Source organism: Macaca mulatta, chromosome 1 (genome assembly GCF_049350105.2).
Source record: "Macaca mulatta isolate MMU2019108-1 chromosome 1, T2T-MMU8v2.0, whole genome shotgun sequence".
Lineage (NCBI taxonomy): Eukaryota > Metazoa > Chordata > Mammalia > Primates > Cercopithecidae > Macaca > Macaca mulatta.
The window spans coordinates 115,559,789-115,579,998 of record NC_133406.1 but is presented as its reverse complement, the minus strand read 5'-3'; the positions used below and the strand labels follow the sequence as shown (position 1 = coordinate 115,579,998).

General features: G+C 49.0%; 1 protein-coding gene and 2 long non-coding RNA genes across 5 annotated transcripts in view; 1 reads left to right on the top strand and 2 right to left on the bottom strand.

The window, feature by feature from the left end:
- Positions 1-9,388, bottom strand: part of LOC144331230 (uncharacterized) — a 40,621-nt gene extending 31,233 nt beyond the window's left edge. The window contains exons 1-2 of the long non-coding RNA XR_013398211.1: positions 9,317-9,388; positions 9,070-9,190 (exon numbers count right to left, since the gene is read on the bottom strand). This is a non-coding gene — a long non-coding RNA (uncharacterized LOC144331230). The remainder of the gene's footprint in view (positions 1-9,069; positions 9,191-9,316) is intronic.
- Positions 8,717-20,210, top strand: part of CGN (cingulin) — a 28,307-nt gene continuing 16,813 nt past the window's right edge. The window contains exons 1-6 of one of the 3 annotated variants that reach the window (XM_077946980.1): positions 8,750-8,887; positions 13,064-13,210; positions 16,149-17,035; positions 17,794-17,894; positions 18,042-18,111; positions 18,225-18,320. In XM_077946980.1, the coding sequence (XP_077803106.1) occupies positions 13,066-13,210; positions 16,149-17,035; positions 17,794-17,894; positions 18,042-18,111; positions 18,225-18,320 (1,299 nt within the window). In that variant the 5' untranslated portion in view covers positions 8,750-8,887; positions 13,064-13,065. Of the gene's footprint in view, positions 8,888-13,063; positions 13,211-16,148; positions 17,036-17,793; positions 17,895-18,041; positions 18,112-18,224; positions 18,321-20,210 lie in introns of all 3 variants that reach the window. The other 2 variants (XM_015152097.3, XM_077946985.1) reach the window with 2 other exon arrangements.
- On the bottom strand, positions 10,788-19,922 carry LOC144331231 (uncharacterized). The gene is made up of 2 exons (XR_013398212.1): positions 19,430-19,922; positions 10,788-12,013 (listed from the first exon to the last, which is right to left on the bottom strand). It is a non-coding gene; the product is annotated as an uncharacterized LOC144331231 (long non-coding RNA).

Genomic DNA, 20,210 nt, shown 5'->3' with positions numbered 1-20,210 from the left:
ATTAACAGTGGGCGGAAACCGCCAGGTCCCAGTAACCACACTGTCAGTCAATTGGCTTGGGGCTGTTCAGGAAGAGTGTGGCCTTAGTTCTGACACGGTAATGGATCCCAAAGGTGATGCAGCTGTGGGCTGACAGCAAATTGCTTTCTGGCAGTTGAATGGCAGATTCTTTCTAAGGGATGTCATGGCTGCCACGTCAGGTATTTTGTCTTGGAGTTCAGTGCTATTTCCATATGCCATTTTGCCTCTGTATTATGAGACTTATACTTTGAGAAAGATTCAGATAAAAAACCTGAGCAAATCAGGCAATTAATGGGATTCTGCTAAAACTCTTTGCCACAGTGGACTGTGAGAGAACTGGAGGAGTCTCAGGGCTTGCGGGATGTGTGTATAGGTTTGAGCTGCCAAGCTTCTGTCCCCTTCATTGATGAGAGGAGGAAAGTGAGATGGGAGGTGGAATCAGCTGTTGTTTGGGTGTGTGGAGGAAAACTGGCTCTCTCCTCAGAATGGCGTTTTAACAACCCAGAAGAAGAATTATGCAGAAGGAATCTGTTCTTTTTAATTTCTTTTTTGTTTGTTTTTTTTTCAGACGGCGTCTTGCTCTGTCGCCCAGGCTGGAGTGCAGTGGTGCGATCTCGGCTCACAGCAACCTCCCCCTCCCAGGTTCAAGTGATTCTCCTGCCTCAGCCTCCCGAGTAGCTGGGATCACAGGCACATGCCACCACGTCCAGCTAATTTTTTTCTGTGTTTTTAGTAGAGATGAGGTTTTACCATGCTGGCCAGGCTGGTCTTGAACTCCTGACTTCAGGTGATCCACCTGCCTCGGCCTCCCAAAATGCTGGGATTACAGGCGTGAGCCACCACGCCCAGCATGGGAATCGGAAATATGTGGTCTGTCTTGCTCTTTTTTTTTTCCCCTTTTAAATGATATTCTTATTTTGAATGTATAGTGAAGGCCAGGCGCTACAGCTCACACCTGTAATTCCAGCATTTTGGGAGGCCGAGGTGGGTGGATTGCTTGATCCCAGGAGTTCAGGAGCAGCCTGGCCAACATAGGGAAACCCCATTTCTACTGTTTAAGAAACAAACCAAAAAAATGAATATATACCGGAGACTTTGAACTTACTGGAATTTAGCTGCTCAGAGCGTTAGAGGTGGGCAACTAGGACAATAGGGTCTATTGTCCGGGGTGTGAGGAGATCTAAGGAACTTGGAAATGAGTCTTTCCCTTGTCTGCGAGTGACTCTGATTAAACTGAAAAAAGTTGCTTGGAACGCTTTGTCCCAAACAATTATCCTTTATGTACTAGATTTGGTTACACTTACGTTCCTAGCTGATAATAAAAGGAAGAGATGGGAGGCAGAACCCATCTTCAAGAAACCCAAAGGAAACAATACAATTATGAAATCTAGGATCATCTTCATAATTCTCAGAGAAAACAGAGTCCCAAATATTTTAGAAGACTTGGCTAGGAGTACAGCTTTCCCAGAAGTAAAATTAGAATACAGATCTCTTGACTCCTGACTTGGTTTGCTGCCTCAGTGATGTCCGTTCATGAAATCTCTGCAGCTCTGCCTCCCTAGTCAAACTGAGAAAAGACTGGACGACATGGGTCACAAAGAATGAAATATCTTTTGGGGACTCTTGGAAGTCCTGTACTCAAAGATTGTACATGTATATAAAGTGAGTATATACAGTGACCATTTCTTATTATCTTCCCTGACCATAACCAGAATAGAAATTGTATTCAGCCAGGAAAAGCCCCAAGTGTTAGTATAATTACATACTATTATTGCTCTTGAAGAGCGAAGTGTTTGTAAACAAAGCTCAAGAGAGAAATGATGAGTAATACGCTAAAAGAGCATCAGGGTGAGTGGTCCTTGCTTTTCCCTCCTTTTGCCACCACTGTGTTTTTTGTTTTTTTGTTTTGTTTTGTTTTTTGTTCTTTTTTTTTTTTTTTTGAGATGGAGTCTTGCCCTGTTGTCCAGGCTGGAGTGCAATGACGCGATCTTGGCTCACTGCAACCTCCGCCTCCTGGATTCAAACGATTCTCCTGCCTCAGCCTCCCGAGTAGCTGGGATTACAGGTGCTCACCACCATGCCCAGCTATTTTTTTGTATTTTTAGTAGAGACGGGGTTTCACCATGTTGGCCAGGCTGTTGTTGAACTCCTGACCTCAGGTGATCTGCCTGCCTCAGCCTCCCAAAGGGCTGGGGTTACCAATGTGAGCCACTGCACCCAGCCACCACTGTGGTTTTTAGGGTTTACTTCAATCAAGCTTTACCATTGCATTTATCATAGAGACCTTCTGAAGTACTGCCTCTTTCCTGCTTAAGAACCTTTAATAGCTCTCCATTACCTACTAATAAAGCCCACATTTCTTTTTACTTCTTTTTTTTTAAAGAAACATGGTGTAGCTCTTGTTGCTCAGGCTAGAATACTGTGAAAGCCCACATTTCTCTTTCTTTCTTTCTCCCTTCCTTTCTCCTTCCTTCCTTCCTTCCTTCCTTCCTTCCTTCCTTCCTTCCTTCCTTCCTTCCTTCCTTCCTTCTGTTTCTCTCTCTCTTTCTCTTTCTTTCTTTCTTTCTTTTTTGACGGAGTTTCTCTTTGTCACCCAGGCTGGAGTGCAATGGTGCAATGGAGCAATGTTGGCTCACTGCAACCTCTGCCCACTGCAACCTCTGCCTCCCGGGTTGAAGCAATTCTCCTGCTTCAGTCTCCTGAGTAGCTGAGATTACAGGCACCCGCCATAATGCTTGGCTAATTTTTTTGTATTTTCGTAGACAGAGAGTTTCACTATGTTGGCCAGACTGGTCTTGAACTCCTGACTTCAGGTGATCTACCCGCCTCGGCCTCCCAAAGTGCTGGAATTACAGGTGTGAGCCACCAAGCCCGGCTGAAATCCCACATTTCTTATTCTGATATTCAAGGCCTTATAAAATCTACCCCAGAATTTACCTGTCATCTAATTTACCACTATTCTCTTTGTCCCTTTGCTCTACAGGCTAACCTTCCAGTTCACTAAACTGACATGATGCTTTTCTGCCCCTAGGGCCCTTGCACATTTTCTTGTTCTCTTTTCTCCTCCCTTTCCCCTGCCTGTTTTTTCAAGGCCCAGATTATAAATCACTCTATTCTAGTTGAAAGATAAGCTTTCCGGTAACACTTCATTTGTGCCACTGATTTGGCATTTATCATATTCTTCCTTAGGCTTGTAGATAATACCAACAGTTCCAAAACCTTTTAACAAATTCTCCAGCCCTGAGAATCACTTCTCTTTGGCAGGTCCAGTAATCTGGTGAACTAGTTACCTGCTTCAACTTTCTCAACTCCTCACTCTTTCACATCTGTTCGTACAATTTAAGTTCCAGAACAGAGACTTCACTTTCTCCTCTAAGTTCCAGGGTTTGATTATTTGGCTGTTCTCTTTTTCTCTTTTCCTCTTTCTCCCGTATCATCTCAGTTCTTGAATCTTGTCTCCTTTTCTAGCTTCTCATTAAAACATAACCAAGTCTCTCGTTCTTCTTTTTTTTTGTTTTTGTGTTTTGAGATGGAGTTTCACTCTTGTTTCCCAGGCTGGAGTGCAATGGCACAATCTCGGTTCACTGAAACCTCCACCTCCCGGATTCAAGCAATTCTCCTACCTCAGCCTCCGAAGTAGCTGGGATTACAGGTATGTTCCACCACACACAGCTAATTTTTTAGTAGAGGCGGGGTTTTACCATGTTGGCCAGACCGGTCTTGAACTCTTGACCTCATGTGATCTGCCCGTCTTGGCCTTCCAAAATGCTGGGATTACAGGCATCAGCCACCACGCCCGGCCAGTTTCTCCTTCTTAAAAACAAAACCAGCTGGGCACAGTGGCATACGCCTGTAATCCCAACGCTTTGGAGGCCGAGGTAGGTGGATCACTTGAGCTCAGGAGTTCGAGACCAGCCTGGACAACATGGCAAAACCGTGTCTCTACAAAAAATACAAAAAATTAGTTGGGTGTGGTGATGTGCACCTGTAGTCCCAACTACTCAGGAGGCTGAGGTGGGAGGATCACTTGAGCCCAAGGGGTTGAGGCTGCAGTGAGCTGTGATTGTTATCCAGCCTGGGTGACAGTGAGACCCTGTTTCAATAAAACAAACACCCCCCGACCAGTCCCCCCACAAAACCCCAAAACCAAACACAGAAGTTGCCCATTTTTTACCGTTTTCCTTTAAGTCAAGGTACCCTCTCTCCTTCCTTGTTATTGACACACTTCTTATATTGCATTCTGAGTTGAGAGCCTACCACACCGCTGAAACTGATGTCTGGAAGATCAACCATAACTTCAAAATGCCAGATTCCAGTCTCTTCTTCTACTTGAACACCCCTCTTCCATGGACTTCTTTTTCTTTTTCTTTTTTTTTTTTTTTTGAGACGGAGTCTCGCTCTGTCGCCCAGGCTGGAGTGCAGTGGCTGGATCTCAGCTCACTGCAAGCTCCGCCTCCCAGGTTTAGGCCATTCTCCTGCCTCAGCCTCCTGAGTAGCTGGGACTACAGGCGCCCGTCACCTCGCCCGGCTAGTTTTTTGTATTTTTAGTAGAGACGAGGTTTCAGCGTGTTAGCCAGGATGGCCTCGATCTCCTGACCTCGTGATCCGCCCGTCTCGGCCTCCCAAAGTGCTGGGATTACAGGCTTGAGCCACCGCGCCCGACCTCCATGGACCTCTTTACTTACCTTTCTGAATACCCACCCCAACACTGATCCCGTTTTTACTCCTCATCTGTCCTTTATTTCTCACAGTTTGTTCTCCAGTCCTCTTAGCAAACTTTCATCTATGAGGATGATTCTTAGCTCTGTCTCTAGCCCTGACTTCTTTTTTTTTTTTTTTTTTTTGAGACGGAGTCTCGCTCTGTCGCCCAGGCTGGAGTGCAGTGGCCGGATCTCCGCTCCCTGCAAGCTCCGCCTCCTGGGTTCACGCCATTCTCCTGCCTCAGCCTCCCCAGCAGCTGGGACTACAGGCGCCCGCCACCACGCCCGGCTAGTTTTTTTGTATTTTGTGATAGAGACGGGGTTTCACCGGGTTAGCCAGGATGGTCTCGATCTCCCGGCCAGCCCTGACTTCTTATCTAGGCTTCATTTCCAGTTGTTTGCTAGACATTTGTGTGTATGTGTGTGTGGATGCACCACATGCTTCTTTAAGACAGCAAGTGCCAGAGTTAATTTACCATATTCTTCTTCTTCTAGGTCCTCCCAAAACCTTCCTGTCTCTTGTCCTTTCCATTACAGCTAGTGGCATCACCTCATTTCCATTATTATTATTATTATTATTATTTTGAAGCAGAGTTTCACTCTTGTTGCCCAGGCTGGAGTGCAAATGGCACAATCTCAGCTCATTGCAACCTCTACCTCCTGGGTTCAAGCGATTCTCCTGCCTCAGCCTCCCGAGTAGCTGGGATTACAAGCATGTACCACTACACCGGCTAATTTTTGTATTTTTAGTAGAGACAGGGTTTCACCATGTTGGCCAGGCTGATCTCAAACTCCCAACCTCATGTGATCTACCTGTCTTGGCCTCCCAAAATGCTGGGATTACAGGCGCGAGCCACTGTGTCCGGCCTTAACAGGTGATCTTTGAGAGAATAATTCAGTAGAGTTGCTAGTGGTATCAGTGAATCTTGGAGAACTCAGGAAAGAATTGCAGGAGAGGAATTTGATTCCAAATCCCCTTCTTTGATGGAACCTCCGATTTACCTAAAATTTTCTCTATTATCCCATTTTACAAAATAAAACTACTCTCTTGAACATCTATCAGTGTTATTTATTTCTTCTTTCTGGATATTATATTTGCTGTAATATTCTGCTTTTGCTGTATTTATAAACTTGCCAATTTTGTCATTTCTTTTTTGAAAAATTTTTCTTCTTCTTATTTTTTATACAGATGGGGTCTCACTGTCTCAAGACCCATTGCCCAGGTGGGTCTTGAATTCCTGGGTTCAAGCGATCCAACTCCAGGGCTCAAGCTATCCTCCTGTTTAGGCCTCCCAAAGTGCTGGGATTAGAGGCATGAGTCATCAAGCCTGGCTCTGCAGCATTTCTTTTTTTTTTTTTTTTTGAGGCACAGTCTCGCTCTGTCACCCAGGCTGGAGTGCAGTGGCCGGATCTCAGCTCACTACAAGCTCTGCCTCCCAGGTTTAGGCCATTCTCCTGCCTCAGCCTCCCGAGTAGCTGGGACTACAGGCGCCCGCCACCTCGCCCGGCTAGTTTTTTTGTATTTTTAGTAGAGACGGGGTTTCACCGTGTTAGCCAGGCTGGTCTCGATCTCCTAACCTCGTGATCCGCCCGTCTCGGCCTCCCAAAGTGCTGGGATTACAGGCTTGAGCCACCGTGCCCGGCCTCTGCAGCATTTCTTAAGGAGAGGGATCACCTCTCTTCTGAACTCTGGAAAAAGACCAAGGTGTTGCCTTTGTCACTTGCGCCTGGATGTCCCTCTCAGACTGAGTGCTTCCTTGAAGAACGGATGACGAAGGTGGTGACTCAGAGGCTCCCACTTAACCTTGTAATCTGTGTTCATGGTGCTGGGTAACCACCCAAGTTGGTATTTACTACAAATATACTAAGTATCCTAATTGCTAAGGTGTTATCTAGGAAAGTTTAGGCGCTTCCGCCTTTCCAATATCTGGGTCAATATCCCACATTAAAAAAAAAAAAAAAAAATTCTCCTTACAAAAACTCGGGCAGGCGCGGTGGCTCAAGTCTGTAGTCCCAGTACTTTGAGAGGTGGAGGCAGGCGGATCGCTTGAGTTCAGGAGTTTAAGACCAACCTGGACAACATGGAAACTCCGTCTCTACTAAAAATGCCAAAATAAGCCCGGTGTGGTGGTGTGGGCCTGAATTTCCAGCCACTCAGGAGGCTGAGGTGGGAGAATCGATTGAGCTTGGGAGACTGTGGCTGCAGTGAGCCGAGATTGCACCACTACACTCCAGCCTGGGTAACAGAGACTCCGTCTCAATGAAAAAAACAAAACTAAAGCAAAAACAAAAACAAAAAATCTCAAAACAGGCCGGGTGTGGTGGCTCACGCCTGTAATCCCAGCGCTTTGGCATGCCAAGGCGGGCAGATCACTTAAGGACAGGAGTTCAAGACCAGCCTGGTGAAACTCTGTCTCTATTAAAAAATACAAAAAATGAGCCGGAAATCAATTGAATCTGCGAGACGGAGGTTGCAGTGAGCCGAGATCGCGCCACTGGACTTTAGCCTGGGCGACAGAGCAAGACTCCGTCTTTTTTTTTTTTTAAACCCAAACCAAAAACCATCCCATGGGAGTGTCTCTGCACCTATTCTGGTTCAGGGGGCTGCCCAATAAAAGAAAAATAAGAAAAAAAAATTTTTTTTAACTCTTTTAAAAGCCACCCAGTGTTCAGGAGGTGCGCTCCTGGAAGGACATTCCCTCTTCTGTCCCCACCCCCACTACATCTTTTTTGCTGTTCCTCCCCAGGGAACGGGCCGGTTTGATGGCCCTAATCCTTATATACAGCTTCCTCTGGAATGCAGAGACTTTGCATCCCAGTCGAGGAGCTGGTAAGTGGACTTTACCCTATAGGACCCACACCTAGCTTTTGAAGGCTGGGGGAGGGGCGGAAATGAGCTCCCGAGAACACACAGGAATCTGGGCTGCATCGAAGATTCCTCTTCTACTCCAAATAGGTACAGGGTAACTATTTGTTGTAACTAAATGAGAACAAAATTCTGAGCCCAGCAACGTAAACTAAGTCAATCTCTTTTTTAAATATCTCAGTGGTTAACAGCTAGGTGCCAGCTTTAATGTTTTAACTGCAGCTGGTATGAGCGGGGTTCCTGCAGTTTGCAGAGCCCCTAGTCTTTACTCTTTTCTGGGAACTGGGATCAGCATCCCTAATTCTTGAGAGGCTAACTCTAAGGCGGATTTACAATTTGGGGTTGAGTCCCTTTCAGTTTAGAACGAAGGTCATTCCTGTTCTGGTAAATTTGCGTCCCCGGTTTCCATTCATTCAGTCAACAAATATTTATTAAGCATGTAGTATGTACCAGTCCCTGTTGTAGGCGTTTGGGGTGCAGCAGGGCACAGAATAAGAGATCCTTGCTCTGGTGAGGCTTATCGTAGGACTGGAGGCAAAATGATGAAAATGATTTTGAAAATTATGTTATTAACTAGAAGGTGATAAATATTACATAGAAAAAGATGTCAGGCTGGAAAATGATTGCGGAGGCCACCAGATAAAAGAGAATCCAAGATCAGGGTTCTGGTTCGGGTCAGGGAAAAGGGAGACGAACTGAGGTGCAGGAGGCTCTGAAGTCGGGGGACAATGGAGATATCTTCTGCAGAAAGCGACGAAAGAGCACTCTGGTTCCTGCAGCGGTAGGTGAAGGACAGAAAGGGCCCTAGCCGGCGATTCCCTTGGAGTAAACCGGAGGCAGGAGGCTGTTTTCTAGCAGAGCCCAGAAGATGCTCTGGCAGACGGCTCCCGGGGTCTTGGCCGGCGGTCACTCACAGCCATCCGCGACGCCCCCAAAATGGCCTCCGCGCCCCTCGCCGCCCCGCCCCGGCGCTCGGCAGCCCGCCGGTCCACGTGACCCGGCCCGCCCCTCGCGGCTGGAGACCCCGGGTCCCGGTCCCCGCGGCGGAGGCCCCGCCCCCTACGGGAAGCGGACCAACCGGAGCGGGGAAAGGCGGGGCGGGCACTGACGGCCCGCGGGGGTGGAGCTCCGCAGCGGAGTAACAGGTTGGTGGGAGGGGGAAAAAGGAGGGAGCGCCGAAGACGAGGGGGAGGGCCGGAGCTGCGCGTGCTGCTCTGACCGAGCCGGAGCCCGAGCCCCAGCCCGAGCCCAAGCCCGAGCCCGAACGCACGCACGTCTGGGAGCGCCGCGCCCGGTCAGGGTAAGTGGACCCGGAGTGGGGGCCAGGGCACCCGAGAGGAAAGCGAGCCCTCAGGGGTACCTTTGAGGGGCGGGCATCGAGGCGGAGTGAGATGCCCCTCTCTAGGGCACAGGTGCCGAGTGGGAGACGGGAGGAGGGGAGGTTGGGGCGGGGTGGGGTACTGATTAAGAGCCGACCCCTACCTTGAGGTGCCAGATGCAGGTGACTGGGAAGGTGCCAGGCGAGGGGCACCTGGGGCGAATGCTGTTCCCAGGGCATGAAAGCGTTTCAGCGCCAGATCTCTCTGGAGGTCAGACGCCAGCCCTAGGGGCAGAATTTCTCTTGGAGACGGCGGTGGCGGGGGGAAGGAGTTAGTCCCAGCTGAGTCGGGAACTGCTGCTGCCTGAGGTGCAGACTCGCCAGGGGAGGGCATCTGCAGGTGCTGCTTGCCTGAGGTTCTTTCCCGCGTCCTCCGGTCTCAGCTGGCCGCTGTCACCTCCCTGATGGCTTTGAGATGACTCTGAGGTGTGGGATCTTTTCCCCAGCCCTTCACCTCCGGCCGAAGGCAGTTGCGAATCGGAGACACTGAGGGGCAGATGAGAGGGCACCCTCGTCTCTTAGCCAGGTGTACAACCATTAGGCTTTCACTTTCTGTCCTTTGCTTTCGTGCCAGGGAGAATCGTTCCTTCTTCCTCATGAGAGAGAGAGAGAGAGTACTCCCGAAGAGAGGGATATGAGGAAGCATAGAGCCCTGCCTGGGCCTGCAAAATATTGATAAATATTAATACTTATTTCTCAGGAGGCCCCTTTCTGGGGGCGGATGTCAAATCCTTTCTCCAAGTACACATGTATTTTTTCTGTGGTTCTAGATGGGGACCATTGGATGAGGTTTGGGAGCCCAACCAATTTCCTTGATGGCTGGAGGAATCCCCATTACTCCCTGAACGCCCTCCAGGCATCCCTGACTCCTGAACCTTGGTGGCTGTCAGAATGGCAGCAGGCACTATTGGTGCAGGAAATAGGCAGGACTCACCAGGAGACCACGAGACTAGGGAAATTACAACTCCAAATCCCCAGGACAGATGAAAGGTGCACCTTGGGGCCCAGACAAGACTGAAGGCAAATTTCTTTGCCTTAGGCAGGTAAGGGAACTAGAGTCAACCTTAGCTTGGCCCCTTTGAAGCCCTGCCTGAGGAAGGTTGTTGTAATTGGGAAATAATTAGCAACCGCTATGTCTGTAGATGGGCTGCCTACACATGCCTATGCGTCTCTTCTTTCATCCTGGATGTTTGGGAGTCTGGGGGCTGGCTCTGGGGGACTGCTAATCCAGAGATTTGCCGGACTCTAAGAGGATTCTGGCTTCCTAGAACCCTTCCTGTGTTTCCCAGGCTGGCCTGCATGCCATTCCCCTTGTGGGAGGTGAGGAGGGTGTAGGGCTTTTCTCTCTGTGCCAGGGAGGGGTGAACTGAGGGCCAGGGAGGTGGCCAAGGCAAGTGTGGGATCAGGAATGCAACTTTGGGAACCTGAAAGGGAGGGGTGGAGGGAGACAAAGTCTCCCTGTCACATCCTGGCCTGTCACCAGGTTCTTGTTCATCTGCTCCTTCTGCCTGTTCCTTCCCTGCCCTCTGTCCTCTCCTTTAGAGCTTTGGCTTTGCCATGAAGGCCAGAGAGCCCCTGCCTGTGGTCTTGCCCCTCTTCCTCCTCCGTGGTGTGGAATTTCTCTGGTCTGCTTTACAAGCTGCCAGTGTATTCTCCCTGGCCCCCCCCACTTCCCCTTGCCTCTCAAACCAGTCCAGCCAGTTTGCAGGGGCCCAGTTCCTCATTGTGTTTTTTTCCCTACTGGCCAAGCAGCTCTAGCCTGGCTCTCAGGTTTCTGCTTTTTTAGTGGACCTAGGCAGGAGTCCACTTGGGGGATTCTTTTTGGATCCACGGGGAACCTTCTTATCTCTTAACTATGAGAAAAAGGGTGCCGAATCATCAAGGTCACTGAGCTGTCCTTTTCTATTTCGACCATTTGCTTTCCTTGTTATCTCTGAGGGGGTTCTAATCTCTATACCTCAAGTTCTCCCATTTTCTAAATCTGCCGATTATTTAGCATCTAACCTATTGCCTGGCCCTGTGTGAATCAGCCCTTCCTCCGCACACCCGAAACCACCCCACCCCCACTTCCTGCCAGAAGTCCAGAGACCCTGTCACTCCTAGTTGGAAACCAGATGCATATGCCTGGGCCAGAGGTGATGGAATTGGGGCAGGGCAGGCTAATGAGTAACTCAGGGAGAAGTGGCTGTCTGGTACAGGTGTAGAGTGTTCTCCCACTGCTTGCAGGCAGGAAAGGCAGAGGCAGACAGATGCAGCTGAATTAACTTGTGGTCTGGTCTCTTCCTAGAGTACAGTTAGTGAGGAGAGCCCTGGGCATGTGACAAGGGAGAGAAAAGCAGGGTCAGGCATTGGTGAGGACGCAGGCCCTGGACTCCATGTTGCCTGGCCCTCGATCACTGTTTACCTGCCTACCTCTGGGGCTTACGCAAGGCCTCAGAGCTGCCCTGCTGCCTTGGTCCCGCCCCACTGTCCTCTGTAACAGAAGGCGGGTAGGTTTCGCATTTTCCATGTTGAATCATTTAGAGCCCTGCTTTCTGACCCACCCCAAAGATCCCTTCAACCCTCCTGGCCCCTGATCCACATGTCCTTGGACTGAAGGTGACTGAGGTTAGGGAGTTAACCTAACCTGGGACCTGGGGGAGTGCTCAGCACTGCCTCTGAACAATTTAGTGCTGTTGCCCAAGGGGCTGTGCCCTCCGCTGGGCCTAGGCTGGGAACTCCTTGACCTGGATCTGGAAGATCAGTAGATGTACTGACAGGGTAGACAGCATCATGAATAAATCATGTGGCTTCCTGACAGCCGGCAATCTAGGCACATCTGGTTCTAAGATCATGACTACATAGGGCAGCAAGGCTGGACCAGGAGGAGGTCCTGTTGCTAAGAGGTCCTGTTACTGAGGCAAGTAGATTTGTCTTGGGCAAATCTCCCCACTGCTGTGCAAGTGGGCTTTAGTTCAGGATACAGCCTTTAACAAATATTTGTTGACATCTAGCACATGCCCAAACACCTGGGGACACAGTGGTTAGCTGATAGCCATGGTCTTTGCCCTCCAGGAGCTTATTATCTAGTAGGGGAGGAGACAGACAAGAAATAATTACTCCAATAAATGTATAAATATAAACTGGAATAAACCTGCTGAAGGACAACTATAAAGCATATAACATGGATCTGACCTGGTTTGTGGGAGGCTGATTTGTGAGAACTGACCTTGTTTGTGGGAGTGGTGGTCAGGGAAGGCTTCTCTGAAGAAGTGACATCTTTCTATGAACCAGGTGAAGCCAGAAGTGCCTGTTGGACGAAGTAGCATGTGTGAAGGATGATATTTGTTGTCAGCTTTGTGATAGTCACAATGCTAAATGTTTTCATGTTTAATATCTTGTCTTTTCTCTCCTTTTTATTAAATTAGAACCCAAGTTCAATAAAGTACAAAAATCTTTTTTTTTTTGTTTGAGATGGAGTCTTGCTGTGTCACCCAGGCTGGCGGATCTTGGCTCACTGCAGCCTCTGCCTCTCAGGTTTAAGCAATTCTCCTGCCTTGGCCTTCCCAGTAGCTCGGATTCCAGGTGTGCGCCACCATGCCAGGCTAGTTTTTGTATTTTTAGTAGACATGGGGTTTCACCTTGTTGGCCAGGCTGTTGTTGAACTCCTGACCTCAGGTGATCTGCCTGCCTCGGCCTCCCAAAGTGTTGGGATTACAGATGTGAGCCACTGCGCCTGGCCTAAATAAAGCACAAAGATCTTAAGTGTGTAACTTGGTAATTTTTTATTGTTGTATATGCCCATATAATTATTTATTTATGCATATGGCTGCATAAATATCATTCTTACAGATAATAACCTTGTGGGGCATTATCATTATACCCATTTTACAGCAGAGGAAACTGAGGCACAGGAAAGTTGTGGGTTTTTTGTTGTCGATGTTTTTTTTGAGACAGAGTGTCACTCTATCACCCAAGCTGGAGTGCAGTGGTACGATTACAGCTCACTGCAGCTTCAAACTCCTGGGCTCAGGTGACCCACCTGCCTCAGCCTCCCAAGTAGCTGGGACTACAGGTGTGTACCACCATACTCAGTTAGTTTTTTTTGTATTTTTTTAGAGATGGGGTTTTGCCATGTTGCTCAGGCTGGTCTCAAACTCCCGAGTTCAAGTGATCCACCCACCTTGGCCTCCCAAAATGCTGGGATTACAGGTGTGAACCACCATACCAGAAAAGTTGTGATTTGCCTGAGGTTGCATACACCAGGTAAAGAGCAGAGACAGGATTCCAAACCAGATCCTGACTCTAGTCCGGTGCATTTTCTACTGGATGAGTGGTTTGGAGAACTACTTTACTTGTCTGCCTTCACAAGCCTTTTAAGATGGGGTGATGAAAGTTTGTGTGTGCTGTCTCCTCGGGGAGGGTGCCTTGTTTTCATCATTTTCTCATGGAGTCCCAGGGCCAAAAAGATGAAGAATCATTCCTAATAAAAGGCTCTTCTCTCCCTGTTCCTTTCTCTTAAAAATTGCTGGGAATTCTAAGAATGCCCTTCTTCAGATAGGAGACCTTCCCTACCAAGCCCTTTGTCACCTGTAGCTCTGCCTCTCCCATCCCTTCCCCTCCCTTCTCATCTCACCCTCGTTTCCTGGCTTGCTAGCACTTTACAGTCCCTGAAAGGGGCCTTGCCAAGTTTCCTTGGCCCAGAACTCCACGGGGAGGTTGAGTTGGGTATGTTTGTGTTTCTGTCTGGCACGTTAGAGGCTCCTCCTCCAGTTTGGTGCTAGGCTCTGGTGGAGACTAGCAGAAGGGGTGGGGAAGCTGAATTTTTTTATTTGCTTGGAAGACAATCTCTCCCCCAAGTTCCTGGAGCCAGAGCATACCTGGAATACATTCCATTTGCTGACTCTGAGCTTTAGCGATGTGGGCCTGGGAAGCTGGCCTATGGATGGTGTTGGCTCTGGCTCTCAGCTGAGACAAGTTTACCTGACTTGGGGCCCCTTGAAATGGCACTTTTCTTTTTGAGAGAGAGTTTCACTTTTGTCACCCAGACTGGAGTGCAATGGCGTGATCTTGGGTCACTGTAAACTCCGTCTCCCGGGTTCAAGTGATTCTCCTGCCTCGGCCTCCCGAGCAGCTGGGATTATAGGCACCCGCTCCAAAAGTGCTGGGCTCCAAAAGTGCTGGGATTACAGGCATGAGCCACCATGCCTGGCCGAGTGGTACAGTTTTTAAACCACATTTAAATCTTTTTGGCTGGGTGCAGTGGCTCATGCCTATAATCCCAGCACTTTGGGAGGCTGAGGTGGGCGGATCACCTGAGGTCAGGAGTTTGAGACCAGCTTGGCCAACATGGTGAAACCCCATCTGTACTAAAAATACAAAAATTAGCCAGGCATGATGGTGGGTGCCTGTAATCCCAGCTACTTGGGAGACTGAGGCAGGAGAATCGCTTGAACCCGGGAGGCAGAGGTTGCGGTGAGCCAAGATCATGCCATTACACTTCAGCCTGGGCAACAAGAGCAAAACTCCGTCTCAAAAAAACCACAACTTTTTCTTGAATAGATAATACGTCTACATGGTTCCAAATTCAAAAGGGATAAAGAGATATACAGTAGAATGTCTACTCCTTTCTGCTCTTCCCGAGAATAGAAACTGTCCCATCCCTGTTCCTAGTCCTCAGTTCCTCTACCTCAAAGGCATCACTGCTATCAGTGTTTCTAAGTTTCTTTCTGGAAGTGGGATGATATACTTTGAGGTCTTCTATATTTTAAATGAGCTCTGGGACAGAAGGTCCCTTTTTCTCCAGTGAGATGGCAGTATCTGTTGAGCAGGGTGTGGGTTCTGCCTTCCCTCAGAGGGAGGCAGGGAGGAAGGCACACGGTGGGTTTTTTTTTTTTATTTTGGAGATAGAGTTTTGCTTTTGTCACCCAAACTGGAGTGCAGTGGCACAGTCTTGGCTCACTGCAACCTCCACCTCCTGGGTTCAAGCGATTCTTTTTTTTTTGTTTGTTTTGTTTTGTTTTGAGATGGAGTCTGGCTCTGTCGCCCAGGCTGGAGTGCAGTGGCTGGATCTCAGCTCACTGCAAGCTCCGCCTCCCGGGTTTAGGCCATTCTCCTGCCTCAGCCTCCCAAGTAGCTGGGACTACAGGCACCCGCCACCTCGCCCGGCTAGTTTTTTTGTATTTTTTAGTAGAGACGGGGTTTCACTGTGTTAGCCAGGATGGTCTCGATCTCCTGACCTCGTGATCCGCCCGTCTCGGCCTCCCAAAGTGCTGGGATTACAGGCTTGAGCCACTGCGCCCGGCCCAAGAGATTCTTCTGCTTCAGCCTCCCGAGTAGCTGGGATTACAGGCATGCGCCACTACACCTGGCTAAGTTTTTGTATTATTAGTAGAGACAGGGTTTCACCATGTTGGTCAGGGTGGTCTTGAACTCCTGACCTCAGATGATCCACCTGCCTCAGCCTCCTAAAGTGCTGGGATTACAGGCGTGAGCCACTGCTCCCGGCCACATGGTGGTATTATGTGTATGTATGAAGATAAGCAATCTTTTTTTTTTTTTTTTTTTTTTTTTTGAGACAGGGTCTCACTCTGTCCAGGCTGGAGAACAGTGGCATAATCACTGCTCACTGCAGCCTCTCCCAAGCTCAAGTGATCCTCCCACCTCAGCCTCCCAAGAAGCTGGGATTATAGGTGTACACCACCAGGCTCAGCTTATTTTTGTATTTTTTGTAGAGACGGGGTTTCACCATGTTGCCCGGACTGATCTTAAACTCCTGAGCTCAAGCAGTCCACCAGCCTTGGCCTTCCAAAGTGGCGGGATTACAGGCATGAGCCACTGCTCCTGGCCATCAAGCAAAATCTTTAAACTTTTAACAAAGCCTGGCTCCTCAGGGCTGTATCAGAGGAAATGGATTATTTTAGGTTAGTGAGTCTCAAAGTGTGGTATCTGGACCAGTAGCATCAGTGTCACCTGGGGAACTTGGTTAGAAATGCAAATTCTCAAGGCCTCACCCAGACCTACTGAATTAGCAGCTCTGGAGGTTAGGTCTAGCAACCTGTAGGTTAAAAGGCTCTCCAGGGGCCTTCTGTTAGTCTGAGAATCAGTGGTTTATCTATAGGAACTGACAGGGAAGTCAGCCCCCAGGTAGAAGTTTCATAGTTTCTAGTTAAGTCTCTCAGCCTAAACTCATTTCTTCACCTAGGACTCCTCCTATTTATGGAGCAGGCACCCAACATGGCTGAGCCCCGCGGCCCTGTAGACCATGGAGTCCAGATTCGCTTCATCACAGAGCCAGTGAGTGGTGCAGAGATGGGCACTCTACGTCGCGGTGGACGACGCCCAGCTAAGGATGCAAGAGCCAGTACCTATGGGGTTGCTGTGCGTGTGCAGGGCATCGCTGGGCAGCCCTTTGTGGTGCTCAACAGTGGGGAGAAAGGTGGTGACTCCTTTGGGGTCCAAATCAAGGGGGCCAATGACCAAGAGGCCTCAGGAGCTCTGGGCTCAGATTTTGAACTCCCTGAGAACCCCTACTCTCAAGTCAAGGGATTTCCTGCCCCCTCTCAGAGCAGCACATCTGATGAGGAGCCTGGGGCCTACTGGAATGGAAAGCTACTCCGTTCCCAGTCCCAGGCCTCGCTGGCAGGCCCTGGTGCAATGGATCCTAGTAACAGAAGCACCAGCATGTTGGAGCTAGCCCCGAAAGTGGCTTCCCCGGGTAGCACCATTGACACTGCTCCCCTGTCTTCAGTGGACTCACTCATCAACAAGTTTGACAGTCAACTTGGAGGCCAGTCCCGGGGCCGGACCGGCCGCCGAACACGAATGCTACCCCCTGAACAGCGCAAACGGAGCAAGAGCCTGGACAGCCGCCTCCCACGGGACACCCTTGAGGAACGGGAGCGCCAGTCCACCAGCCACTGGACCCCTAGCACAAAATATGACAACCATGTGGGCAGTTCGAAGCAGCCATCCCAGAGCCAGAGCCCGAGTCCTCCCAGTGGCTTTAGCCGTTCCCGTCAGACTCAGGACTGGGTCCTTCAGAGTTTTGAGGAGCCACGGGGGAGAGCACAGGTCCCCACCATGCTGCAGGTCAGACCTAGTCCCTCCCTGGCTTCCAAATGTCAGCCCCTTGTCCCTTCTCATCAGCTTTTACCCACCAGCCGTGAGCCTCCTTGCTAGTTCAAATAGCCTAGGCAGAAACTCTCTACCTTTTGTTCTCCACCGTATCTGTCCACAAAATAGGTGATATTCGCATGCACAGGATATTTCCATGGGTAAAATTCTAAAGAAAATGGAGCAAGCTATAAAATCACTATTCACAAGTTTGTACCTAGTTGTCATTGCCACAACCATTAACTATGCCTCAGTCACCAGCATTTGCTAGATCTGCAGAATATGTAAGGCAGGCTTGGAGGATAAGAGCAGTTTCCTTGGTGCTCTTGCCAAAATTCCACAAGTTTCTCTCCTACTCAGGAATGTAAGTAAGTGAGGGAGCGACTTTACTTTGAGAGAAACTTAAGTCCATTTTAAGAGTAAATTATTTATAAACTCTAGCGTGTTAACTACCATTAGTGACAAATCCCTTGTGGCACAGTTGGCAGCTGGTTGAGATGTTTGTTGAGGAAAATCGGGTTTACAGCAGTAGTGCAGAGGTGCATCCTGTGTTGGCCCCTCCCTGGCCTGTTGCTCAGGCCTCCGCACCGTGTCTTCCTTGCCACACTTCAGGGTTGTTCATCACGCTTGAAGGGGCTTGACCTGAGACTGCTACTTCTCCTCCATCTGAACCCCACGTGTGCTTCTGGCCTAATCTTCCTATTTCTTTCTTTCTTTCTTTTTTTTTTTAACAGTTCAAGTCAACTCCAGACCTCCTTCGAGATCAGCAGGAGGCGGCCCCACCAGGCAGTGTGGAGCATATGAAGGCCACCATCTATGGCATCCTGAGGGAGGGGTGAGTGGGGGCCCCCCCAGCAACAGAGGCATACCCCTCCTTCTTTTTCTTCTAGCTTTGTTCCCCATCTTCCCTGATTTTACCCTTTCCTGATCTCTGCTACCTCTTTCCTCCCCTAACCCTTGCTTCTATCCTTTTATACTCTAGAAGCTCAGAAAGTGAAACCTCTGTGAGGAGGAAGGTTAGTTTGGTGCTGGAGAAGATGCAGCCTCTAGTGGTGAGTGGCCTTCTCTGGATGGGACCAAGGGTCAAGGTTAGGGCTTTGAGGGCCTCAGGGGATCCAGAGTTGGACTCACTCCCTTTTCCCCCAACCCTCCATATCTCTGGCAGATGATTTCTTCTGGTTCTACTAAGGCTGTGGCAGGGCAGGGCGAGCTTACCCGAAAAGTGGAGGAGCTACAACGAAAGCTGGATGAAGAGGTGAAGGTGAGGAAAGGTTAGAGGTGCTGGAGACATGAAGGAAAACAGGGAAAAAGCCTTGGCCTGGAGATGGGCTGAGCTGACTCTTCCAAGCAATGGAACAAGCATGTTTGTGCCCTAGGAGACAAGACACAAGAGTGTGTACTAATTCCAGCAAGGACTTCTGGGTTCTCTGGGGGTTAGGGAGGCAGAGCACATCAGGAATCTTCCTACCTTCCATTCCACTCCCTTTGGTAGTTCCCATCCTGGCTCTGCCCCTTACTAGCTGTATAAAACTTAAGAAAATTACTTACATTCTCTGTGCCTCAATTTTTTTTTTTCATCATCATAATGGCAGTGGTAGTAGCTATCATTTATTGAGTATAATTTTGGTAGTATGTACTGTCCTGGGTACTGTAATCATTATAGTTACCCTATGAATACCTATTCTGGACCCTTTTCTGATGAGAAAACTGAAGATCAGAGAGGCTAAGTAAGTTGCCTATGGTAGTAAGTTGCAGAGAGGAATGAAAAAATCCAGGTCAGTCTTATTCTAAAGCCAGTGTACCCTTTTTAAAAACATGTCTTCTGCCTTTCAAAATACTGGTTTGTGTGTAGTTGGTGCTCAATAAATGCTGGATTGTAACTTCCCTTGTCTCTTGGAAAGCCCTGTAGTGTAATGATTAAGTGGTTAGCTGTGGAGCCAAACTAACTGGGTTCATATCCTGGTCCTGTTACTTTTTGGTTGTGTAACTAACCTTGGGCAAGTTCTTTAAATGTTCTAAGCCTCTGTTTCCTAAATTGTAAAGTGGGGATTATGATAGTACTATATTAATTAACTATTGCTGTGTAACAAATTACCCAAAACTCAGCAGCTTAAAACAAACATTTTCTGGCTGGGCACGGTGGCTTACACATGTAATCCTCTGGGAGGCCGAGGCAGGCAGTTCACCTGAGATTGGGAATTTGAGACCAGCCTGACCAGCATGGAGAAACCCTGTCTCTACTAAAAATACAAAATTAGCCCGGCGTGGTGGCACATGCCTGTAATCCCAGCTATTTGGGAGGCTGAGGCAGGAGAATTGCTTGAACCCGGGAGGCAGAGGTTGTGGTGAGTCGAGATGGCGCCATTGCACTCCAGCCTGAGCAACAAGAGCGAAACTCCGTCTCAAAAAAAAAAAAAAAAAAAAAGCATTTCCCAGTGTCTGAGGACCAAGAACCTGGGATCAGCTTAACAGAGTAATTGTGGCTCTGAGTCTGTTATAAGGTTCCAGTCCAGCTTCTGGCTGTGGCCAAAAGAAGTAAATTGGAGGATCTGCTTCTAAAACGGCTTACTCAGGGCCAGGCATGTTGGCTTACGCCAATAATCCCAGCACTTTGGAGGGGCAAGTTGGGAGGACCACTTGAGCCCAGGAGTTTGAGACAAGCCTGGGCAACATAGTGAGACCCTGCCTCTACAAAAAATAAAAAAAATTAACCAAATGTGATGGCATGCACGTGTAGTTCCAGCTACTTGGGAGGCTGAAGTGGGAGGATTGCTCGAGCCCAGGAGGTTAACACTGCACTAAGCTAGGATTGCACTGCTGCACTCCAGCCTGGGTGCCAGAGCAAGACCCTGTCTCAAAAAAATATAAATGAATGAAACAAACAAAACCAGCTTAATTGGCTGGGTGCAGTGGCTCACGCCCGTAATCCCAACCCTTTGGGAGGCCGAGGTGGGTGGATCACCTGAGGTCAGGAGTTCAAGACCAACCTGGCCAACATGGTGAAGCCCTGTCTCTACTGAAAATACAAAAATTAGTCAGGCGTGGTGGCAGGCATCTATAATCTCTGCTACTTGGGAGCCTGAGGCAGGGAGAATTGTTTGAACCTGGGAGGCAGAGGTTGCAGTGAGCTGAGATTGTGCCGCTGCGCTCC